Raw genomic sequence first — 20,706 nt, 5'->3', positions numbered from 1 at the left:
ATATATATATATATATATATATATATATATATATGTGTGTGCAATTGTGTGTAGTAGAATTACACAATCAGCTGTTCTTTACTAAAAGGATGTTTGTATATATACATACATCACTGGATGTTTTTTATTTTTGCCACCATTCAGAGTAAATTTTAGAGACTGTTTTGCGTGAAAATCCCAGGAGATCAGCAGTTACAGAAATACTCAAACCAGTCCATCTGGCACCAACATTCATCCATGCGATTATCTAATCAGCCAATTGTGTGGCAGCAGTACAGAGAGTAAAATCATGCAGATACGGGTCAGGAGCTTCAGTTAAAGTTCACATCAACCATCAAAATGTGGGAAAATGTGATCTCAGTGATATGGAGCATGGCTTGCTTGTTGATGCCAGACGGGCTGGTTTGAGTATTTCTGTAACTGCTGATCTCCTGGGATTTTCATGCATAACAGTCTCTAGAATTTACTCCAAATGGTGCCAAAAACAAAAAACATCCAGTCAGCGGCAGTTCTGCAGATGGAAATGCCTTGTTGATGAGAGAGGTCAACAGAGAATGGACAGACTTATCTGAACTGACAAAGTCTACAGTAACTCAGATAACCGCTCTGTACAATTGTGGTGAGAAGGATAGCATGCGGGGGTGACGCTGTTTTGGCAGCACGAGAGGGACCTATACAAGATTAGGCAGGTGGTTTTAATTTTGTGACTGATCGGTGTGTGTGTGTCTATATATATATATATATATATATATATATATATATATATATATATATATATATATATATATATATATATATATATATATATATGTATGTATATATGTATGTGGGTGGGTGGATGGATGGATGGATAGATTTAAACATCATTACATAATCGAAATGCGTATCACAACTGGTCGAAATGGAGCTTGTTGTCCGATTGTCCGAAACAATTGTCCACTTGGTGGCAGCATAAGTCCATAGTAGAACTGTCCAATAGTTCAGTTTATTCTGGTGAGAGATATTATTTCAGCTACAGTTTTCTCTGTCTTTCATTTGTAGAAACCTTTTTCCAAGAACTTAATTCTTGAAGTTTTTGATAAATGTATTTAAATTTGTAATTGCTTAATTCTATTCCTTCTTAATTCTAATAATTGTTTTAATGGGCTCTATTAACAGAGCTGGATATTTTGTGAACCACGAAAGCAGATCCTTTTAATTGCCCAATTCAATTCAATGTCAATTCTCAATTCATATGTTAAATTCTCATTAGGCCCATTGCACAAGTGGCCTAACAAGTGTTTTAGCACAATAGACCACATGGGACCATCTGAAATAATATTATAATGCACAGCTGGTCAACAACATTTAATTTAACAAAATTCCCACACAATGTCACAGAAAGCATCTCCATTCTCCATTTTATTTAAAACTATATTTAACATACACAAAATCCTTATCATCTTTATTATATATAATTTCTAATTACCCATTTTGTTCTTTACAGACTTGATAGGAAATATTTAGCAACCTGAAAAACATATTTAAGCATTTAAAAAAAGGGCAAACAGCATCACAGTTTCCAATTGAATAGGTATATATTGTGTCTATTTCTGTTTTCAAGATGACAACATTTTGTGTGTTATTGCAATCACAGGACTCTTGGAGTAACACTCAGCCCATTCACCTACAATTAATAATCAGTAGCTTTTAATTATTATTTCTAATTATTATTAATGTTAGCAAATGGCAATAAGAAGGTCAGTGGATATGCTAAAATAACTGCTTAAATATTAACGAGTCCTCGCATACATTAAGACATGTTAAGCATCTTTCCAAACCAAACATAATTTTCTCCTGATATTTACACTTTGACATATTTTATCCTCCTTTTATAAATGTCCATGTAAAATACGGAGTCCAGAGGTTTTGAATCATGGAATCCTGCCCATGTTTAACACCCAGTTCAAAACTTTACATTAACAGTGTTACATTAACTCTTTCTTATCAGATGAATCATTTACTGTGAGAAAAGTACTGTGAAATTAATTACGGCTTAAAATCAGTCCAGTTTACATTCATGACCCTGTTCTGTTTAACCTCGTCAAACCCATAAGTTTGATTCCAGATATTATTATTGTAACCATAGCTTGTGTGACATGTTGCGTCTATAATTCATTTCAGTGCCGTCTGTACGATTGATTCACATTTCAACTAATTATTGAAACAAGTACAAAAAAAGAACATGTGTTATTATATATTTTTATAAATGCAAAACTCTCCTATCAAATCAAATTAATAATTGGCATGACCTGGAGTTATCCAAAGCACAAGAATAAAATAACAGTAGAAGGACAAAAGAAGGCTGAAAACCAAATGCAAAATGCAAAAATAAAGAAAAATAACAAAGCCAACACATAGGCCTACAGTGGCCCCCAAAATTGTTTGGACACTTTTAGACACTTAAGTTACACTTAAAAATGTCTGAATTGCCATTGCACCAGATAACAAAATATCAAAACAAGTGGCATTGGCAAACAAATGATGCTAGACCTGTTCTCAGAACTAACTTGACCTTTCTTAGCCATTTTTTATTTTTTTTTAACCAACTGGTGTTTTTTAGTGGATATATGAAGTCAGTTCCCCTAAAGTTCACAAAGGTGTCCTGTCAGATTTACCACACATTTTATCACATTAAGTATGGACACGTTCCACAAAGTTTAATTGTCCAAATACTTTTTTTTTTGTTGTTTTGTTTTTGTTTTGCACAATATATCTAATTTTATCATTTGAAACCTAACAAATTACTTTGTGTAATATTTAGCTTGAAAAGTGTGCCTGTGATATATTTATTTAAAATAAATGCCACTTTGTTTGAAATTTTTTATATAATGACACTTAAGTGTGGCTTCAGTGTCTAGATAATTTTGTGGCCACTATACATACATAAGCACACAAAAAATCCTTAGTTAAGCATTGAACATGCAGTCTCTACATCTTGGTTTCAGTGTGTGGTTGTTTCTCATTCTCATATTCGTTCTCCTGAGAAATCATCTGATAGGGTTTCTTCACTTCATTCTCCTCTAGCACAGAGCTTCCCAACTCCACATCACCGCTTTGAAGCTCATCTTTGGATAGGAACTCCACAATTCCTGCTCCTATTGAATCTCCCAGCACATTAGTTGTAGTGCGCAGTCGATCGCTGTAAATTAAAATGAAATGGCATGTAGGTAAAAGAGGAGATGAAAAATCTGCTTTTTAAAGGGATATTAATTTACTCATTCACATGTTGTTCCAAACCCACTGAAAAGAAAAGGAAATGTATGGAAAAAATATGTAATGAAAGTGAATGGTGACTGAGGCTAATATTCCGCCTAAGATCTCCTTTAGTGATCCACAGAATAAAACTACTCATAGAGAATTGGAACAACATGAGGGTGAGTGTACGATGACAGAAATGGTATTTTTAGGTGAACTATCCCTTTAACATTTACTTTCCTTCTAAATTTGATCCTGAGACTTTCCTTCTAAATATCAGTGACATTTGAAAAAAATTTCTCACTTTCAGTTCAGTTATCATCCTAGTTTAAAAATAGACTATTTTAGCTGTGTAAGTTGTTGGAAAGGGGATCTGTCTGGAATGATTAATTTGGCCAACCTGATTACGTTTCTATGTTAAAGCTAATTGAATTTCATGAAATAAAAAAAAAAAAAAAATAAAAATAAAAAATTATATATATATATATATATATATATGTTTCACAAAAGCATTTATCTTAAGATGGTTATTTATATCTTCAGCTTTAGTGTGTCAATAGGAAATATAAATGTTAGACTCCCAGACATTACTTTTGCAAATAGAAAAGATTAGAAGAGAAGAACAGGGAGCCCTGCAACAGATGTCATGGCCCCCACACTGAACCCCCAACTGAATATCGTGTCAGTCTGAGATTACATAAAGAGACAGAAGCAATTGAGACAGCCTAAATAGATAAAAGGACTGTGGTTAATTCTCCAAGATGCTTGGAACATCCTATCTGCCAACAACCAAGAAAAACTGTGTCCAGGTGTACCTAGGAGAATTGGTGCTGTTTTAAAGGCAAAGGTGTTCACACCAAATATTGATTTAGCTTTTTTATGTTTACTGGACTTTGTATGACATTAAGTGATAAATGAAAACTATTTATGGCATTATTTTTGAAGACATCCTCACTATGCAACATTTTTCCCAAGTGCCTAAAACTTTTGCACAGTACTATATATAAATATGGAGCAAGTCTCATGGGCATATGTCAAAGTGTGTCAACCTGGGTTGATAACAGAAAAATGAAGGGAGTCCCAAATAAAAGTGAGGATGAAGTGGTCAATTGTTAAAGATGTTTTTTTTTCTACCTTATTTTGCAAAACACTTCAATAAACATATTTTGTGTGCAACATCATTTAACCAAATCAATTGACAGTTTTAGGGGTCACTCACAGAAACCAATCAACTGCAATGATGAGGGAGATGTCATCAGTCGGCAGTCCGACAGAGGTCAGTACAATCACCATGGTGACCAGCCCAGCCTGGGGGATTCCTGCCGCCCCAATACTTGCAGCAGTAGCTGTAATGCTGTATCATTAAAAAGAATGTCAGTGATACTTGTGATGTATTCATACAGTATTTCATTCAGTTTTCTTAATGAATCATCTTTTATATGATGTTTTAAAAACAGTCCCACCTAATGGTTATGATCTGCCCAAAGTTCATGTCCATGTTGTTAACCTGGGCGATAAAGATGGCTGCCAGGGCTTCATATAGTGCTGTTCCATCCATGTTGATCGTAGCTCCAACAGGCAGCACAAATCGAGTCACACGTTTGTCAACTTTGTTATTCTCTTCCAGGCATTTGAAGGTGACTGGAAGAGTGGCTGAGCTGGGAGAAGAAAAAATATTTTTTTACTTTTTTTGAACTTACAACACTAAGGTCATAGATTCAATTCCCAGGGAATACAGAAACTGATCAAATGTACCTGTATGTAAGAGACATTGGATAAGAGCGTCTGCATAAATGCATAAATGTAAAAACATGTCTGATTCCTGCAACATGAATTTGGGGGCCTACCTGGAAGATGTTCCGAGAGCAGTGATGAGGGCCTGCAGTAAACCCGTGATGAAGATGAAGGGGTTCTTCCGTGTGATGACAAAGTACAAAGTCGGTAGAACGATCATACCATGTATCATGAGGCCAATTATCACTGTGACAGTGTACATGCCCAGCTGACTGCCCATCTCAGTGATGTCGTCCATCTCCACGATTTTTCCAGAAATCAGAAAGAGAATTCCAATAGGAGCATACCTGAGAAGAAGAGAGGGAGTTTACATTTGCTTGTGGTACACTTATTTCCCTTCAGATGGCAGAGTTATACATTTTTATACATTTATTTTGGTCTTTTCCTATATTGAGAAGTTTAAAACTGCTTATAGTGCTGTATATGTAATTTCCATTTTAAACAAAACCACCAAACTGATAAAATTAATATTATATATTAACATAATATGGTATATTATATGTACTGTAAGGTATAAGGCAAGTCTTTCTGACCAACTAAAAAACTTTTAAAATCTAAAATTGGGTCTGAGTCTAACTACGTTTATAAACTAAATGTACAGACTTATGCCAAACTCCAACAATTCAGTCTGACATTTTTTATTCTTAAGTTCTGTAAAAGCTTAATAAGAGATTCCTACAAAATTGTTTCCTATAGTAAATATGTATTGATGAATGTTGAATTCTACTTTCTACAGTATCCTGGATGATTTTGTGTTGGCACAGTTCAACTATTTGTGGATTAATGTTATTTATTCTCTCATCATTTACTCACCCTCATGCCATCCCAGATGTGTATGACTTTCTTTCTTTTACTGAACAAAAACAAAGATTTTTAGAAGAATATTTCAGCTCTTTAGGTCCATACAATGCAAGTCAACAGGGTCCAAAACATTGAAGCTCAAAAAAGCACATAAAGGCAGCATAAAAGTAATCCATAAGACTCCAGTGGTTAAATCCATGTCTTCAGAAGCGATATAATAGGTGTGGGTGAAAAACGGATCAATATTTAAGTCTTTTTTTTATATATAAAATTCTCCTCCCTGCCCAGTACGTGGCGATATGCCACCAAAAGCAAAAGAAGAAGAATTTGAAAGTGAAAGTGGAGATTGATAGTAAAAAAAAAAGGACTTAAATTTTGATCTGTTTCTCACCCACACCTATCATATCACTTCTGAAGAGATAGATTTAACCACTGGAGTCATATGGATTACTTGCTGCCTTTATGTGCTTTTTGAGCTTCAAAGTTTTTAACCTTGTTGACTTGTATTGTATGGACCAACAAAGATAAGATATTTTTCTACAAATCTTTGTTTGTGTTCAGCAGAAGAAAGAAAGTCATACAAATCTGGGATGGAATGAGGGTGAGAAAATAATGAGAGAATTAAAAAAATTTTGGTAAACTATCCTTTCAAAGATATTAAATAAATAACATCATACGAAAGTACTGACTCCATGTTGATGGTATCTGCATTGGTAAGCAGAATAAACATCTAATAAAGAATTATGAATTTTTATGGGAAGCACTTGATAAAATGTTGTGTCAGAGTTGAGGTTTATTGCAAATTTTTAAGCAGCAAAAGCGATGAATATTGAAAAACCTGCCCTGGGCTACTAACACAGTTTCTAAACTAATTTCTGTTTGTGTGTTTGGGATCACTCACCACATAATAATAGCAACAAGTCTCATGATGGCCTCATTGAGTGAGTTGAAGAAGTCTCTGAGAGCCTGTCCCTGTTCCTTCATATTCCCAATTATGAAGCCGAAGCACATTGAAAACACCACCAGCCCAAGGGCATTAACCCCACTGGTGGTGCCAGAAAGAGGAATTACCTCCTCTTGGGTGATCTCCTGGGTGGCGTTAGTTAGGTTAAATATAGAATCATTCACTATCATCTTCACATGAATGATTCTCTTGCCATATTGAGTCTTGAACTAAAGGAGAGAAAGAACAAAAGGAGACCAGTTTTAAAAATGTCCTGTAGCTCAACAAGCTAACAGCACCAAAGGTTGTGGGTTCAATTCCCAGGCAGCACAGATGCTGGCAAGATGTATACATTGGATGCATTTTAAGTTAGTTTGAATAAACTTATCTGTCAAACGAATAAATATGAAACTGAGCAAGAAACCTACTTGAAAGCTTAAGCAGCGCTGCATGATAAAAAGCCAAACTGTCCAATGGTCTTTACAGATTAGCAATCAGAATAGTTACTTTTATTTCATTTACCCTAAAGGAAATCTAATACTAACCAAAAAATACATTAAAAAGATACAAGAATCTTTACTGATTCTGTTATATGATATTTTTATGATGTAGGGATTTGGAGCACTAGGAAACTTTCACAGCCATGGTTAAGAGAATGTTTCTTTTGCTATGTTTGAAATGTATTTTTTTAGGTCCTGTGGGCTACAGGGTGTCCCTGGGGAGTATATCCGGACAGACTGTGAGCCACTGTCAGGCTCTTCAGTATCATGGCCATTTCTGTCCCATTCTATTCAACTGTTGCAGCACTGCAACTCTGCCAAAGCTCTGGCCAGCCATACAAGCACAGCTGTAGCTCCAATTCAAGCCAGGTTCTCAAAATGCTAAATGATTATTGGTCTGCACCTTACATCTTCAATTAATTAAACTTCAATACCTGTCATCAGTATTGTTACGATTATAAATTCAAGGCCTCCCAGAAACAAAACAAGAGTGCTAAATGATGCTGATTTTTATTTATTTTTTGTACTTTAAAGTGTCACATCAGAACTTCCTCCAAAACCATCTCCAACTCTTACAATATTTAACATTTTTATTATTCATTATTTTAAGGTATTATTTTAATTCTTGTTTGTTATAATGCAGATGCATAATCTGTTTGATCAATTTGATAAATTCTCTTTTAATCAAATTGTACTGGTGAGCCATTAGTTTCTGATCACCATATAAAGTCAAATGAACAGATTCAGTTTTGATACAAGAGAACAAATGCTCATACCTGTTGTGTGCAAGCTTGGACCAGATTAGGCGGAAACATGTTTCTGAAAAAAGAGTGCATGTATTGAATATGATGTCACTGGTTTGCTGTGTACCCTATTTTAAAGTCACTGACAGGTTATACTTGTCCCAGTACCTGATGAGATCCAGGAAGGCATCCGCAGGGCTGACCTGCTCGATCTTCTGCTGTTTGGTGAATTCATCTTTTGAGCCTTTGCCCGGGTGAATAATCAGAACCATGATGATGCCAATAAACACGGCAATGAAAGTAGTGGTCATGTAGTATATGACTGCACGCATGCCCATCTTTCCAGAGGCACGACTGTCCAATGCTGCCATCCCTGGATGGAAAAAATAAACATTGATTTTTTTCCCCTCATGTAATAATAAATAGCAAACAAATCTGTAGATAACAGCATACTGTATAATATCACAACAACATAACAAATATATAAATATCTGCTTCCCCATTCCAGTCAAAGGATCTTTATAACTGAGATGGGACATTTAATGGTCACATTAAAATTATTATAAAACATTATAGTGTTCATCCCATTCATCAACAGGGTTTTTGAGAATGCTACATTTAGCAGCTACAGCCATATGTAACATGATGGTTGAATACATTGCACAGACATGAAGATTGTTTTAACAAAAAACAAATGGCTGTTAATTTAATTTATTTACAATCTTAACACATACTCTGTTTTATGTGTGACGTATTGGGCATTCAAATTTCATTTTGCCCCAGACTCTGTATTTTGGGCGATGGGGCGGTCATCAATATGGGTGATAATCACATAAAAAATTGGGTTCTGACAGTGTTATGATTGGCAGACAGCTTATTTTATGGGGATGGAAGTCGGCTGGAGTGCCCTCATTTCGGGAGTGGTGTGCGGAGATGGGGAGGTTGGCAGCTTTCAAGGAGGTGTCATGTAGAAGGCTGGGGTTTTGGGATTTGTTTGATAGGAAATGGGGCAGTTATTTAGCATTTTTGGGGGACTCTTGGGGAGGGGCTGTGGAGAGAGAAGTATAGTTTTAATTATGTATGATTATTATATTTTCTTTTTTGTTTATTTATTTATTTATTTATTTATTGTTGTTTTTTTGTGTGTGTATTCTTATATGTGACCACAGGGGTGTTCGTTGGGGGTCAGGATGGGGTTGGTGATTGGGGAGGGGTAATAGTGGGGGTTAAATGTTGATTCATTGTATATACAGTATGTTTTATTTTTTCTTTGTTATATAAGGTTAATCAGAAAAGCACATACTCAGGGTCTTATTGTGCATGACTCAGTGGTGCCTCATTGGTTATTCCAAAGAACAAATGTTTGAATCTGCAAAATATGATAACTTGCTCCGCCTCTGAAACTACTTTATATTTTGGCAGATGTCAGTTGTTTTTCAACCCCTCCCCTCCAACCACCTGGCTCCATTCTGGTACAGTAGGTAACACTCACTTTTTACAATCACAATTCAAACAATTTCCAGTGGATAAAATCAAGTCCCACTCTATAATTTTCTCTCACTGAATGTCCTGTTTCATATATAAATACGTCACATTAAGGTAAAATGGAATGCAAACACAGTTTCATATTGACTTTAAAAGTCTCTTAGTATTGATTACATGTCAATTTGCATGAGTTGAACAATAGAAAAGGGAATAAAATCAAACTAAGGTTAGGATTTTGAAAGAGTCAGGGGCCTTTCTGCTGTCCCAACAGAAAAAAGAGAAAGCTTCCATTATTAAATTCCCTTGTCCTCCTAGAGGCCCATATTCTCTAACTTCTTTTTAAGTTCAGCCTCTCACTTCACAATTTCCTCTTTTCCCCCTGTGTCGACCACACTTCCCTCTCTCTTCTTTAGCATTTCCTCATCTAGTGCTCTCTCTCTCTCTCTTTCTGACAGGCTTGGGAAATTCCACCTGCCTGGTTTGGGTGGTCATTCCACCCTCTTTGTGTCTCCACGGCAACAGCAAACAGTGTCCCAATGCACTTGTATCAAACTAAAGAAATGACTCATATTGTGAAGCTACAAAGGACTGACTTAACTAAACAGACCCCTCCCACACCCAAGTGTGGCACAAAATATTATTAAATTATTATAGCATAATGCATAATGTAATTTTATCTAATCTAATCTAATAGAATAGAATAATATAATAAAATAGAATAGAATATAATAGAATATGATGAATAGTTTGCATGGGGGGTCTTCTTCACATTCTCTGCCTCATTCTCACTAGCACTTTTAATAGAAGCACAAAGAGGTCATTGTCTACAGAAAACTGTAAACTGTTCCCAGAGTAATAATAGCATGTTTTACACCTCTTCCACCTCTCTGAATTTGCTACAAATTTGCTATTAGTGCATTAATATTTGATGAGACACCTATAGCTGTATAGTTCTAAAACAACAAAACACAAATAATAACAAAACCTAATTTAGTCATTTTAGCATCACCAATTCTCTTACAAACACTTTGATTCTGTGCTCCACATTTGAGCTGCTTGTTGTCTGTGCAGGTACTACTTGTCCACTAATTTCAAGTATGTATAGCACCAGGCCAGAGACCTCCAAATTGGGGTGGAATCTCCAAAAGGGGGTGTAGTTACTCCAAAAGGGGGTTGCACCAACTCCAAAAAGGGGTGTCACTTTCACTCATGGCTAAGTTAAGGGAAAGGGTGAGGTAAGGGGCTCCCTATATCTTTAATGGCGGTTCAGAGCGACTGCCCCTTTTTGGAGCAATGCCTGCACTATTATCCTTCTCACTAATTTCCTTTCCTGTCTTTCCGCCCCTCTTTTCATCTCTTTTTTCTTTTACATCCTATAGAATGATTTCAAAAGTGCAGCCACGCCCCTAAATTCCAAATCCAAATCGTTCTCACGTTCTCGTTGTATTAATGGTGTTGCTTTTTAAACTTTGTGTGTAGGGATTATGCATAATTCAAGCATTGTAGTAACTTTTAAAACGCTCATTTTAAATTAATTTCAATCTAAAAATCTCAAATCAACAGTTAAAATATCATACCTGTAATCAAACTGGATACCAGTAGGGGGAGCACTAACATCTGCAGCATTCGCATCAATAGTTCTCCGGGAAAGGAGAAATACTTCACTTCTCTGTATGACATCTTGTATGGCCTCAGGGCAAACCCCAGCATGATACCTGAAAAAAAGAAAGAAAGAAAAAAAAGAAATTAAGATACACTAATCTGTACAAATTCTTTTCTATTAATAGCCCTATTTCAAATGGGCTGTGCTGGGGAAAAGGGCTACTCAGGGTGCTTTTAAACTGCATGTAGCCAAGTCAGTGATCTAGGCTGGTAACTGATAGGTTATAGGTTTGAACTCCACAGGAGCAATCCATTAACTATCACCATGTTAGGCAGAATGTTAGCTTCAGTCACCATTCACTTTCATTGTACTGAAAAAAAAAAAGATTAAATGAAAGTGAATGGTAACTTAGACTAACATTCTTCCAAACATCTTTCGTTTTCCATGGAAGAAATAAAGTCATACTTGTTTGGAACAACATGAGGGTGAGTGAACGATGACACAATTTTATTTTTGGTTGAACTATCCCTTTAATAGAAAAATGTAAGTTTCACAAAGCCATTAGAATCTAATGTCAACAACTGAACTAATAGACACTAGGTGCACTGACCAATGACCACGGCTCCAACGGTGAACAACACAAAACAATTTCTTCTCAAAAATGTTTTAACGTCATCTTTAGAGATATCTTCCACTTTCTTCCTCGCCTTGAGGGACCGTAGGTGAATTCCCTCTCGGATCTGTTGCACACGGCTGCTTGACTGCGACTTCTCCCTGCTGCTTTTGGTCATTCTGGAGGTGTCACTCAACACACTGATATCAAGCTAGCTGGGTGGAACCGGTGACCCAATTGAGACTATAGAAGATGAAGAGAGAATGAGACAAACTTTTCTAGCCTCAAAAGCAGACACAATGATCTAGAATCAAGATTATGTAATAAATGGTGAATTCAGGTAAATTGGGCCCATTTCTGAGAGTCAAAATGTAAAAAAAGTGAACTAATTTACCTGAATTCACCCTACTGTAAACATTACCAGTTAAAACAGGCACCAGAATATTTGTTTGAACTGAATTTTAGAAATGCATTTTGAATATAAATAAGACACACAGTTGTATGGTTGATTTGTAATAACGCAACCTCTAAATCACAAAAACATTTCATGGTATTAAAAAAAAAAAATCTAAATATATCTGATTTCTTTAAGCTCTACAGCTGAAAAATAAAAGAAACCACCTTTTGCATATGACCTCAATAGAGATCTCATCAAGCAACTTCAATCTGTGCTGAACAGTGCAGCATCATTACAGTTATTTGAGACAAGATCCGTCATCTCACAGTCTGGATTTCGTCAGATTTGGATGTCTGACAGATCGTGTAATTCACTTAATGGATTTGTTGAACCTTTCAATCTATTTAAATGATAGAGAATGCAACAATTGTCATATAAATCAACTATGTAGAAACTGTAGCTCAAGGCAACATATTAACAGCTACTTGACCTCCAACCAAATGTAAGCCACTCCAAAAAATTCCTCCATAGCTACAAGTAGCTGAGAGAAACAGACTTGTTTACCTGCTTCCAGTGAGATCTTATGCTGAGAGATGCTTTGAGTGATCAGTGTGAGCCAGCCTGTGCTGGGAATTTAATAATCTTTTACCAGTAAGAAGCTCCTGGTACTGGTACTCTCAAAAGGGGAGGAGCTTGTCAACTCCAAATAGGAGATGCTCAAGACACTTCAAAGGGGGGCCCAGTGGTACATGATGGAGTGCCAGGAGGGGTTGTTGCTTGTTTCACTCATGAAACTGGTAGAATAAATTAAACCGAAGCTATATTGCCAGCTCAAACCTACATTTTTAAGGTCAAATTAACATCTATCCAATGCTAATTTTGTACAAATATTGTCCACATGGGGCACAGATATCCCAGGTTCATGGAGTGGAGTTTAGTCCAATTTCTGTGATATTCAAATTCAAGATATCAGAACTCAAATTCTGTATCCAAAAGAGATTTAATGCAGAGAGACATATTATAGCTGGGAATGAAAAGGTTAATTTTTTTCAAAACAATACCCACCATGGCCCTCCACTCACTCTCTAAACAGATCTTTGAGCTATTTAGATCAGTGGTTCTCAACCTTTTTGTCTCCAAGGTCCCCCATTGTCGGAGAAAATATTCGAAGGCCCCCCATGTAGGCTATTAGATACAGTATTTATATTATAAGATATATCTATTATAAGATATTTCCTTAAAACTTGTGATTCCAGAAATGTCTAGAACTGTATATTCTTCGTAAAATGAGTTATTACATTTGTAACATTTTCAGTAAGCTGAATTATAATAATTATATAAAAATTATAATAATCTATCATATTTTATAATTTTAAGAGATCTTGAAGCACCCCTGGAAGAGGCCCCCTAGTTGGTCTTGACCCCCTGGTTGAGAACCACTAATTTAGATGACACTCGTGATGGGACTTCCTGTGGGGTGATTGTTGTTTCAGACACTCACCTCTCCCACAGACATGACAAACAGAACTTCAGTGTGTGAACCACTCTCTAATACATCTGTATGGATTCAGTCCTCATAGGTGATGTCATTCTACGGCATGTAATTTACATATTCATTGAATTAAAGGGACAGTTCACCCAAAAACGAAAACTCTGGTATTGTTTCCTCAACACTCATCTCGCTCCAAACCAATCCAACTTAATTTGTTCTGTGAAAAGGAAAAGTTTAGCAGAATGTCTGAGCTCTTCCGAGCATTTTCGCAAGTCAGTTCACTCAGCGCCCATCTTTGGAATGCTCCTGGGCAGGATGCCCTTACAAAAAAAAGTTTGCAGCTCTTCACCAGTAGTGGCAGCAAACCTTTGGCAACAATGAAGAGTTTGCCACAAAGCTCATTTGCATCTGAAAGTTGGCCAGAACTCTTGATTTTTGTAAGGGCAGACAGCTATTTTCTGTGTAAACAAGCAGTAAAAAAGTACAGCTCCTATCTGCTTTAATGGGGAAAGACCGAAATTTCCAAAACGGTTGGTCAAGATTATGAATAAAGAACATATTCAAAATCAGCAGTAAAATCTGACAGCAATGGTATCATAAATTGTGCTTCTTTAGCTCAGATCACACACAAAAAAATGCAGTTTATCTGGTTCAGCTAATGCGCATGCGCATTCTTGATCACAGTCTCTCCTTGCTCGAATTAAGAGGAGTCCATGTGAATAAGTTTATGATGTAGGTTTCTGTCCTCTCTCGGAATAAGTTGGTCCTCTTCACTGGGCTCTTGGAATGTCTCTGCTTTTGTCTGGTCTCTGTGAGAGTAATCATAAACAGAGCTCGCCTTGAATGTGTAATTTGGACCAAACACTCCCAGACCAGTACCCCGTCACTCACCCCTTCCCTCTTTCTCCCCCAGCAGACAAAAGAGATGAAGCACAAAAGAAGCTTTCAGCCTTTCTGCTTACAGTTTTGAGGGAGAACATTTGAAGACTTGTAGATCACGGGGAAGCAGGGCAGTTGTGAGAGTACACTGGGTTCACAGAACTTGAGTCTGAGAGTTTGGATGGAGTAGAATGTAGAGCAGTGGAATCTGCTGCAAAGATAGAAATTGTCAGTCTACATGAAACATTCAAAGTCATTCAAAACATCTGACATCATTCATTTCATGCACCGTTTCTCTTGAAGATCAATCCTCAGTCATGACAGTTGTGCTCAAAAGTTTGCATACCCTGTCAGAAATTGTGAAATTATGGCATTGATTTTGAAAATATGACTTGATCATGCAAAAATCAGTGATATTAAGGATAGTGATCATATAAAGCCATTTATTATCACATAGTTGTTTGGCTCCTTTTTAAATCATAATGATAACAAAAATCACCCAAATGGCACTGATCAAAAGTTTACATACCCTTGAATGTTTGGCCTTGTTACAGGCACACAAGGTGACACACACAGGTTTAAATGGCAATTAAAAGTTAATTTCCCACACCTATGGCTTCTTAAATTGCAATTAGTGTCTGTGTATAAATAGTCAATGAGTTTGTTAGCTGTCACGTGGATGCACTGAGCAGGCTAGATACTGAGCCATGGGGAGCAGAAAAGAATGTCAAAAGACCTGCGTAACAAGGTAATGGAACTTTATAAAGATGGAAAAGGATATAAAAAGATATCCAAATCCTTGAAAATGCCAGTCAGTACTGTTCAACCATTTATTATTATGAAGTGGAAAATTCGGGGATCTCTTGATACCAAGCAAAGGTCAGGTAGACCAAAAAAGATTTCAGCCACAACTGCCAGAAGAATTGTTCAGGATACAAAGAAAAACCCACAGGTAACCTCAGGAGAAATACAGGCTGCTCTGGAAAAAGATGGTGTGATTGTTTCAAGGAGCACAATATGATGATACTTGAACAAAAATGAGCTGCATGGTCATGTTGCCAGAAAGAAGCCTTTACTGTGCCAATGCCACAAAAAAGCCCGGTTACAATATGGCTGACAACACCTTGACATGCCTCACAGCTTCTGGTACACTGTAATTTGGAGTGACGAGACCAAAATAGAGCTTTATGGTCACAACCATAAGCGCTATGTTTGGAGAGGGGTCAACAAGGCCTATAGTGAAAAGAATACCATCCCTACTGTGAAGCATGGTGGTGGCTCACTGATGTTTTGGGGGTGTGTGAGCTCTAAAGGCACGGGGAATCTTGTGAAAATTGATGGCAAGATGAATGTAGCATGTTATCAGAAAATACTGGCAGACAATTTGCATTCTTCTGCACGAAAGCTGCGCATGGGACGCTCTTGGACTTTCCAGCATGACAATGACCCTAAGCACAAGGCCAAGTTGACCCTCCAGTGGTTACAGCAGAAAAAGGTGAAGGTTCTAGAGTGGCCATCATAGTCTCCTGACCTTAATATCGTCGAGCCACTCTGGGGAGATCTCAAAGGTGCGGTTCATGGAAGACGACCAAAGACTTTGCATGACCTGGAGGCATTTTGCCAAGACGAATGGGCAGCTATACCACCTGCAAGAATTTGGGGCCTCATATACAACTATTACTAAAAACTGCATGCTGTCATTGATGCTAAAGGGGGCAATACACAGTATTAAGAACTAAGGGTAAGCAGACATTTGAACAGGGGTCATTTCATTTTTTTCTTTGTTGCCATGTTTTATTTTATGATTGCGCATTCTGTTATAACCTACAGTTGAATATGAATCCCATAAGAAATAAAAGAAATGTGTTTTGCCTGCTCACTCATGTTTTCTTTAAAAATGGTATATATATTACCAATTCTCCAAGGGTATGCAAACTTTTGAGCACAACTGTATCTTTAAAAGATTAGTGGTAGAGTTGTGAGATCTCATGAAGTGAGAAAGATCTGAGAATCAGGGATCAGGTGCTGAATTTGCATGTGGACAAAAACAAAACAAAAGCATATTTATTTGGATATGAATGATCAATAGCTAATGCTAAAGATTATCGTTGAGAGTTTGTGAGGTTTCCTATCGTTTAAGGCTTTAAAATCATTTGCAAAGCAGTGAAGTTATTCTGAGGGTAAAAAAACAAGAGTAAAAAAAAATAAAGCTAAAATGAAAGCATGTTTATTTGAAAGATTTTTGTTGATCGCTTGTGAGGAATCCTTTAGTCTGAGGCTTTATAACAAGGCAGAGGCTTTTTACACTAAGTAAACCCCAACCTTCCCTTACAGAAATTAACCATGGTTTTACTACAGTAGCCATAGTATCACTACGGTATTTTGTAGTAAAATGATTAAATATTGTTAAGCATGGGCTGTGTCCGAAAACTGGAAAATGCTGCCTTCAGAGGCTGTATATGGAGGTAGGATAAAAATAAGGTGCTTTTCAAACTGTTCGGAGACCAGTTCCCTTAAGAGTTCTATTCATTCAAAAATGCTGTCGGCTAAGCCATTAACTGATTAGGCAGCAAGGCCTAAGTTTTTGGATGCAGCTATGGTTACAGAATCCATCCATTCATTTTCTATAGCCTCTTATCCTATATAGGGTCACAGGTAGTGCTGGAGCCTATGCCAGATGTCTCAGACCAAACCCTGGAGAGGTGGCCAGTACATCACAGGGCTAGCACACACAAACAAACTCTCACTCAAAATTTAGAGTCTCCAATTGACTTGACCTGCATGTCTTTGGACTGTGGGGGAAACCAGAGCAACTAGAGGAAACCCACACGATCATGGGGAGAACATGCAAACTCCACATAAATAGGACTCGAACCGGTGACCGGTGTGCTTTACTGGTGCAGATGATTCTATGTGTGCACCAGTAAAGCACATCTACACTGTCATTACACCCCATGCCACTGCAGCAACACAAGGGGCACAGTTTGTCTTTAATTTCTGTTTTCTATAAACTTTTGGAGTGCAAATAACCACACTGTATGGCAGGCACTATTACAATTACTACAATGTTAAACAGTTAAAATAATGTACAAAGCAGTTAAGTTAATGCAAGGTAAATAAAAGAAGAGCTGAACTATCTGGCGTTTGAGTGCATACTTTGGTAGGTTGGCAAATCTGAACGCAGTTGGTGACATTGCTCAGATTTAAACTCTAGAGGAGATGCATGTGAGATTACTGAGGTCTTTTTCTCAGGAGAAAAACCAGAGAAGCAGGAGACTTTTCTATTTGTTCTCCTTTTCATCTGTTTGCTGTCTAGAAGAATCAATTGAGATATTAAGATATTAATCTCATTTGCAATGTTTCTTTCCTATGGGATGAAGCGGATCATCAGTAAAAATCCAAACACTATTTTTTCCAGATAGAACTTGCCATTCTTGAGTCCCTGAGTAACAAATTTTAATCTAAGTAACTTAATCTAATACTAACTAAAACCACCATTTTATCCGCCAATGGTCAAAAGTATGTTTGATATAATCTATAGCACCATTTGGTATTATCTATACCACACAGAAGATAAAACAGAGTCAGGATGACAGAGTAAAGGGATTTCCAGCACTGTGCCGGCTGCTGGGTGTCTGTGAGATTCAGGGGCTTTTTGGGACCTACTGTGATGAGCAAACTCAGTGTGTCTGCCTACATCAATGGTCTATCACCCAGCAACCATTCAAGCCATTAGCAGAGATTCTGCGAATTCACACTGCATTCAGCCGGTCCACAGGGATGCCGCTTTGTATAAAGAGGCTCTTTGCCCTCACAAAACAAAACATAATACAGAAAAAACACGAGATTATCAAAATGGAAGCAGGAAGAGGATAATCCATAAATGTCAATGTTTCTTTTTTGATGAGTGTTTTATGCAAATTCACTTACTCAAAGTTGGTTCCGCAATAGAATGTGCTTACGGTTTTGACAGAATTCAGTATCCGACAATACACACTGACCAAAGATACGTAACAAGCAATAATAAGTTGTTTATGGTTATTGTTAAAGTAATAGTTCACCCCAAAAAATAAAATTTTGTCATCATTTACTCACCCTCAAGTTGTTCCATCCTGTTCTAATTTTCCTTTTGCCATGAAACACAAAATGAGATCTTAAGCAGAATGTCAGAGCAGCTCTTTTCCCCATAATAAAAGTGGAAAGTGATTGTAAATGCCAAGATCCAAAAAGGACAAAAAACACACAATATAATGATCATTAATGTAGTCTACATGACTTGTGTGCAACATTCTAAGTCTTCAGGAGTCATATAAAAGCATTTTGTGAGGAACAGACCAAAATGTGTTATTCAAAAGAAGTCGTTATTCACTGATAATCTTCCCCTCCTCCATTGATTTTGTGTCTCACAAAAGAAAGAAATTAATACTGATTTGGAATGACATGGGAGTGAGTAAATGCCTAAATTATTCCTTTAATGTTAAGAATTAGACCAGAAATATTCAGAGACTGTGAATCAGATGTCTGATTAAAATATATTTCTTTCCTTGGAGCTCTCGTGTTATTCAAAAAGAGTGAAAAGGCATTTGTATGCCTGTAATCGTTGTAGTAGTGAACTTGAGTGGACATTTCCATCTTCACATGACCTTACTATGACCAAGAACGATCACTCCCCTATAACTATATTCACACCACCATATAATTCAAAGGAAGAAAATGCACTCTGAAAGCATGGTGCTGTGGGTTTTGTTCAAAGGTTTTTGGGGAACGGAATAAAAAGAAAACAAAAGACACTTCCGAGTTCACACACTTGGGAGTGGTTCATTGATATGGAGGAGATAATCAACAAGGGACAAAAGAAGTGAAAGGTACTAATATGGATCTGTAAATATAACCTTAAAGGAATATTCTGGGTCCAATACAAGTTACACTTAATCGACAGCATTTGTGGCATAATGATGATTAGGGTACAAAGGGCTAAAGTCACACCTTAAGGAAAATGTGCTTATTTTCTGGTCACAAAACGTACCAACAAACACTGCATGACTGTGGCAACGTTTTTGCTAAATAAAATTATATGGTTCATTACACGTCTCAGGGCAGTTCTGATGTAAAATGTCCACTGTGTCGAGCTAAAAGCAAGTGTAATGTTCTCCCTAACAGATTAAGTTTTTAAGATTAAAAATGTTCTATCAACATTTAAATCAACAAAACCAACCTCTGTACCCTAAACCTTAAACCTAAACCTAACAGATATTGTCATGAAAAACCAATCCGAGATGAAAAACACAATTTCCGAAGCAATCATGTCATTTTGTGTTGCTTCTATGACACTTTCAGCTCACACGTCGACTCGTGTGCTCTTCAGGACTCATACCCTGGTGCAAGTGCAACACTCTATCAGTTGAGCTACCGTGCAATTTGATCACACTCGAACAAGCTTGTAAATGTAGTTTATTATGTAATGAAAACATTCAAATATGTCATGTGCTATAGTTAAGGTTTTATATGTCATAAGATAACATTGTGTGAGGAACAGAACGAAAAGTAAGTGTTCATGAACTGATAATCTGCCGTTTTACTAGTGATTTGTGTGAAAGGGGATAAAAATAATTGTTGTTTTAGCACCTCTGTAGTGTTCATTCCACCTGGAAAACGATGTACGTGTTATGTACAACAGGCCACATACAAATCATTTAGCAAAAATGTAGTTATTGTAACATAATTCTATGACCAGGATGCGAATACCACTGGGGGAGAAATATGACAGTCGTCAGAGACAGTAAAAAGGCGACTTAACAAACCAAACGAATTTAACAACATCCTCTCTCACACAATCTCCTCTCTTGATTTCATTCTAGCTATAGGAAAAAAGTAACTTTATACTTTTTTAATACTTAAGTACAATTTTATTTGAATACTTTTTTACTTTCACTCAAATATGTTTTTGGCTAGATACTTGGACTATTAATTGAGTACAATTATCACTCAGTATCCATACTTTCACTTAAGTATAATTTCTGAGTACTTTTTACACCCCTGTATACAGGATTGGGGAGTAATGGAATACATGTAACAGGATTACGTATTTAAAATACAAAATATAAGTAACTGTATTCCACTAAAGTTACAATTTAAATCATTGGTAATTAGCATACAGTTACATTCAAAAAGTATTTTGATTACTGAAGAGATTACTTTGCATTTTATTGTCATTTGTTT

The 20,706-nt window shown here is 36.7% G+C and overlaps 1 protein-coding gene across 2 annotated transcripts; it reads right to left on the bottom strand.

Annotated features, from left to right (window-relative positions):
* Positions 1-1,374: 1,374 nt before the first annotated feature.
* Positions 1,375-12,785, bottom strand: LOC127432956 (excitatory amino acid transporter 1-like). 2 transcript variants are annotated; one of them, XM_051684499.1, is made up of 11 exons: positions 12,681-12,781; positions 12,341-12,516; positions 11,717-11,962; positions 11,081-11,218; positions 8,187-8,391; positions 8,052-8,094; positions 6,734-7,005; positions 5,085-5,318; positions 4,701-4,895; positions 4,457-4,591; positions 1,375-3,181 (listed from the first exon to the last, which is right to left on the bottom strand). In XM_051684499.1, exons 3-11 carry the CDS (start codon positions 11,895-11,897, stop codon positions 2,971-2,973), a joined length of 1,614 nt encoding a protein of 537 aa, XP_051540459.1. In that variant the 5' UTR covers positions 11,898-11,962; positions 12,341-12,516; positions 12,681-12,781; the 3' UTR covers positions 1,375-2,970. The 2 variants fall into 2 exon arrangements, with proteins under 2 accessions (XP_051540459.1, XP_051540460.1); XM_051684500.1 differs by lacking the exon at positions 12,341-12,516 and having other exon boundaries at positions 12,681-12,785.
* Between the last annotated feature and the right edge of the window lie 7,921 nt (positions 12,786-20,706).

This window comes from Myxocyprinus asiaticus, chromosome 42, assembly GCF_019703515.2.
Source record: "Myxocyprinus asiaticus isolate MX2 ecotype Aquarium Trade chromosome 42, UBuf_Myxa_2, whole genome shotgun sequence".
In the NCBI taxonomy this organism is placed as follows: domain Eukaryota; kingdom Metazoa; phylum Chordata; class Actinopteri; order Cypriniformes; family Catostomidae; genus Myxocyprinus; species Myxocyprinus asiaticus.
Note: the sequence above shows the minus strand (reverse complement) of the source record. Positions and strands in the feature narration are given on the sequence as shown.